The sequence below is a fragment of the Brachionichthys hirsutus genome, chromosome 19, assembly GCF_040956055.1.
Source record: "Brachionichthys hirsutus isolate HB-005 chromosome 19, CSIRO-AGI_Bhir_v1, whole genome shotgun sequence".
In the NCBI taxonomy this organism is placed as follows: domain Eukaryota; kingdom Metazoa; phylum Chordata; class Actinopteri; order Lophiiformes; family Brachionichthyidae; genus Brachionichthys; species Brachionichthys hirsutus.
The window spans coordinates 9,395,568-9,400,715 of NC_090915.1; the positions used below are offsets into that span (position 1 = coordinate 9,395,568).

Sequence of the window (5,148 nt, forward strand, 5' to 3'; positions counted from 1 at the left end):
TCAAATACTCGTAGCTGCTAAATACTGCTAAGTGACAGTTGACTTGGAGGATACTGGATGTTTCCAGCTGGCAAATGTACAAGTAATGTGCAGCTCACTGAAGGCTAACTGCTAGTATCGGTAGCTAAACGCGTAGGCAGCAACTTTATTAGCATTCGGAGAGACCCGACATCTATGAACAATCAGAAGTCTGCAGCCGATGGCCTTCCTGTGGTTTGATCACTTAGCTGCTGCTCCGGGTTGGGCAGGCCTCGCTGTGTCTGAACTGCATGATGTGCACGGCCGTCTGGTGCCACCAGTAAAACATCACCACCACCAGTACGTGCCACACCTGGTGACTGGCGCCCAAGTAATTCATCTGCCCTGTGAGAGGAGAGGGTGGATATCGATAGGCGTTCTTCACGAGGCGGGACGACGAACATGAAGAACAAGAGGGAAGATTTTCATTCGCATATAATCACAGTATATGACGGAAAGGAATCCAGCAAGGCTCCTGACACGGGATGTTTCTTCAAATTCAAAACTTCAAACTAGAACCAGCCTACATGAAAATGTCGCCAAGATGATTCTGATCTGCATTATTATTCAGATATAGTTTAAATTGCAGCAAAGCGCTGAAGCTTAAAGACAAACCGGCCTCGGCCTGCTGCTAAACAAACCCTGGCGACTTTGTTACCTTGCTGCGTAAAACAGCGACTTCAGTTACTGATTTCTTGTGGCTGGTTTAGCACCAAACGTCCGCACGGACAAAGAAGAAAGACTCACCAGGGAAACAGCGTTCGGGGATTTTGGTGACGTAGAAGAGGAAGGCAGACCCAGCAATCAGGTACATCACTATGAGACGAGGCAGGAAGATCTGCAGGGACAAAAAGAAAAGGTCCGTAGCAGCCACCATTACGCAGCCAGAAGAACATCATGAATAAAGCAGCAAAACAAAAGTCTCACGTTGTGAGTTTACAGAAGCTGCATTTCCTCACCTGGATGATTTGGGAGGTGTACCCTCCATTCAGCCAGACCCAGTGACAAGCAGGGATCACGCTGATGCCAGTCACGCCACAGAAGATGGTTATCCGTATGCATCGCCAGCCGTTGCTGAGGTAGCGTGGGTGGATCTGAGTGCAGAAGACGGCCAGGATCAGAGACAGAACCGTCAGCAGGTAGACCTGCTGCCAAAACTGCAATCAACAGATACAGTGGAGTCAGAGATGGAAGCGCCTTTGGGAATCTTAAGGGGGGGGGGGGGGGTCTTATCTGCGTCGCGAGACAAACAGCGTCACCTCGAGTCTTCACACTTACCGTATCACAGTAGAACGCGTAGAAGATCCCCGGCACGTAGCACCCCAGGATGCCGACAGAGATTCCTGCGTAGTCCAACGCGAGCCAGCGACGAGACGTCCGCTCTGATCGGTGGCAGGAGAAGAGGTGGTAGCCCGCAGAACACAGCATGCACACCTGGGACACAGACACGGGCTCCTCAGAAGCATTCAGACTCGGACCTGCATTAGCATCACTGTAGTTCTCTACAAACACACTGTGCCCCCCCCCCCACCCACCTTCACATCTACACAACGGCTGGTCGGAAATGTGAACTTACATGAATCAACTTTGTTCAACCTTTCAAATACGGTATTCTGTAACACAGGACACTCGTAAGATGTTTATCTAACACAAACGCTGATGTTAAATGTAGTTACAGCTAGAGAGCAGGAAAATAGACTTTAAGATCTAATCAAGATCAAATTCTGGAGGAGAGACCAAATCCTGAATCACAGCAACGCCCTTGTTTGAGCAGCGTCTTCATTTAGGTTAGGTTAGGTATTTTATTTATTTCAGGCAATGACATAAGCAAACAAAACAAAACAAAACAAACAGTGCCACATCGCACGGGCCACATTTAAACAATAAATAATATGTCACAGTAACTTGCCAACCCAGCCAAGCGAATCTTACCTGGAAGCAGAAGAGTCCGATAGCGTAGATGACGTAGTCCTCTCTGTTAGCCCCAGCGGCTGGTAGGCTGGTGGAGAGGTCACTGAACGCCAGAGAGAGGAAGAGCAAGAAGCCCAGAAGATGGCTCCAGATATTCACCGTCTCATTGGACAGCATAAAAATACTGCAGCAGAAAACAGACCAAAGATGTACTCGTGTAAATAAACAAGCGTGTCGAAATGTGCTTTAACGTGATGTAACGCAATGTTAAGCCTGAATAATCAGGATTGATTGATTCTCCTACCTCCTCAGGCAGAGTTGGGAGGGCAGGTGAGCCCTGTAGCCGTCGGTGATGTAGGGGTTCTCCCTGAGGAAGAGGGGGATTTGTTCGTAGGTGTACAGCCTTATCCTCTGGGGTATCAGCACTGGCCAGTGCTGGAGGCCGCCCAGCTCCATGTAGTGGGCCGTCCTCAGCAGCTTCTGGGGCATCTTCAGCATCGCCTTGGGGGGGGGGCCCTCGCTGCTCCCTTTGGTGCAAGACAAAGTGGGGATGTAAAGGCTGCAACAGATCCAGAGACCACCGGGAATGGTAACTGGACCCGTTTCAACGCAGCTCGGACCCATGAGGTCACCGGTAAATCTCGTTTTGATGAATGTCAAAGGCCTGAAAACCGAAGACGAAGTCTGTCTGCCATTGTCTATGAACAGAGGATGCGTATAGCTAGCGTTAAGGGACGGCGGCTCCATCTTTACACTGATTAGTTCATCATCTTAAACTGATCCTCACCGCGATGTTACGCGTTTCATCATTCGGCGAGATATTAAATAGTTTGTAGACATACCGGCACCTTCTATCTCTTTGTCAGACCGCTTTATTATTTTTATCTAGACCAGCTAACAATGCTAACCTTCGCTGATGAACTGAATGGGGGGAAAAACAATAACAAGCTAACCTTCAGTCCCAGTCAGGCATCAAATGACGGCTTTTATCCAGCTCAGCCATATCGACTTATCGCACCTGCTACCGGGCTAGCAATGCGCTAAGAATAAATAAATAAATCACATTTTATTGTTTAAAAAAAGACACATTTCCATTCCGAAACCGCAAAAAGCAGAAGAGCGGCCGGTTTCTTCTTTTGTGTGTTTGGTAGTAAAAGATGTCACGGCGCGGCACTACCGCCACCAGCTGGTCAAAGGGAAGCACTACACCCAGAAACCATTTACAGAGCTGATCTTGTCAATTAAATATTATTAGAAGCAGAAACGTTTTATTGCCAAATACATATTTACACAATCAATGAATTTGCCTTGTTTCTCTATTACTTGTATGAACGATGCCATAAATGTAAACACTGGTATAAAACACCTTCAAAACAAAAGATGATTTACCACGAAGGATTTAAAAAAAATAATGTACAGTGGTTTGAGGAATTGTAATTTTTTTTAAATATATCTGTAAAAATGCATGTTCTGTTTGGGACAGTTTCTCTTTATGATCAAAGGTTCTGGCTGTAACCAGCTATACCCTCCACTGATAATGGATCTGCCAGATTTCTGTAACCATAAAACTCAAACGAATCCTTTGAGGCTTCTCAGAAGAAGTTCTGCAAAACGATGTGAATGTTTTCCTGCGGTGTAAATCTGTGCTAAACGTAAATGTCAGTCACTGGGAGGAAACAGGAATACACAAACCTCCTGTGTTAGCTCTCTGAAGGGACAAACTAAAGTCATTGTGTGTTTTTGTGTGTGTGTAGATTTATATAAAGCTTACAAACTATATGTGATGAAGTTCTGCTCCCCCCCTCCTAAACCTCTCAGGGGGGGGAACGCTTAGATTTGTTAGGTAATAACGGGAAAATAATTTTTGAGTCAGGATAAATTTTTTTTGGTCATTTTATTTTAAGTTGTGATTATAGTTCAGGAGAGACATTTTCCATTTGACACCAGAGAAGCCCGTTCTCCTGCTTTAGCCAGAGCTTTCTGGTGTTTACAAGTTGACATGTTTCGGAGGTTAAAGAAGTCATTTTGGAACACGCGCTTTGAAGAATCTTCTGTACCACTTCTTCTTCTTCTGTGGCTTCTGTTCCAGGACGGGGCTCTGGAGATCTTCCATGTTGGTTTTGTCTGTGTGCTCCAGCTCTTCATTTTCTGAATGAGGCCCCTGCTCCTTCACACAGTTCTCCTTGTTCTCCTGCAGAAGATCAGCTTCATTGCAGGCTGAGGATCTCTCCTTCTCCTTGAGGTTAAGCTCGGGTGTGGCGGCCACCTCTTTCTCCTGCAGGTCCTCCTGCTCCTTCCCCGGCTGAACGCTTGTCTCTTGGAGAGGAGACGACGTCTGCTCCTGGAGAGGAGACGACTCCACTTGCTGACTTCTGGATGCCTCCATCTCTTGTATCAGGGAGTTCCTCTCCTCCTGGAGTTGCTGCCACAGATGATGCGATGCCATCAGATCAGCTTTTAAGGCATCAATCTCTGCGCTGGATGCCTGACGTTGGGCTTGATGTTCGGCCTTCATTCTTTCCAGAACTGCAACCCACTCATTGTGCCTCTTCCAGTAAGCGGTGTGCAGATAGTGAAGGGCTGCCCTGTCGTGATGCAGCTGCTGCTCCAGCAGCTCCTTATATGAATGCACCTCCGCCAGCTGGTTCCTGAGGTCATCGCAGTCGGACGATGGAGCATTCTGCTGCATCTCACAGAGGGCTGTGACCTGATCCTCCAGAAACTGGACTTGATCCGTTTGGCTGGCCTGTTTAGCTTCAGCCAGCTCGGCTTTGAGGCGCCGAATCTCTTTTTTCTGGAGCTCCTTCTCCGTGCTCCATGGGTGGCAATCTTTTTTTACCTGAAGCTTCTCGAGGAAACACGCCAGCAGCTTCTTGTTCAGTTGGATGCTGTAGCTCCCCACAAGTTTACTCTCGGAGAGAATCACAGAGTCGTCGCGCAGCTCACGTCGAAGAAGTTTCTCGGTGACTTGCATCGTCTTCCTATGTCTCAACCCGAGGAAGAACAACAGCATCTCCTCCGTCATCTCAACCTTGACCCTGTCCATCAGAGGGGACATTTGGGAACTGCGTTCAGTCATCATCTCTGTCAGAAGCTTCCACTCTCAGCAAATGTCTGGACCTCATACTAGGGCTGAATTTATAGCGTACATGAAAGGAATGTCACAACTGCCTTCATGGCTTTGATCTTGCCACCTTCAAAGCACACACACACACACAC

The 5,148-nt window shown here is 47.5% G+C and overlaps 1 protein-coding gene across 1 annotated transcript; it reads right to left on the reverse strand.

Moving 5' to 3' along the window:
* Window positions 1-223: 223 nt before the first annotated feature.
* Window positions 224-2,427, reverse strand: LOC137908710 (progestin and adipoQ receptor family member 3-like). Its single transcript, XM_068753132.1, has 6 exons — window positions 2,234-2,427; window positions 1,951-2,113; window positions 1,297-1,452; window positions 978-1,175; window positions 766-856; window positions 224-363 (listed from the first exon to the last, which is right to left on the reverse strand). The coding sequence occupies exons 1-6, from the start codon at window positions 2,425-2,427 to the stop codon at window positions 224-226; spliced, it is 942 nt and encodes a 313-aa protein (XP_068609233.1).
* Between the last annotated feature and the right edge of the window lie 2,721 nt (window positions 2,428-5,148).

What these genes read in the sequence shown, in the direction of transcription:
- LOC137908710 (XM_068753132.1), bottom strand. Translation starts at nt 2,427, where the DNA reads ATGCTGAAGATGCCCCAGAAGCTGCTGAGGACGGCCCACTACATGGAG. An exon ending in TCCCAACTCTGCCTGAGGAG is followed by an intron (nt 2,114 to 2,233) that starts GTAGGAGAATCA and finishes TTTCTGCTGCAG; the next exon opens with TATTTTTATGCTGTCCAATG. An exon ending in TCGGACTCTTCTGCTTCCAG is followed by an intron (nt 1,453 to 1,950) that starts GTAAGATTCGCT and finishes TCTGTGTCCCAG; the next exon opens with GTGTGCATGCTGTGTTCTGC.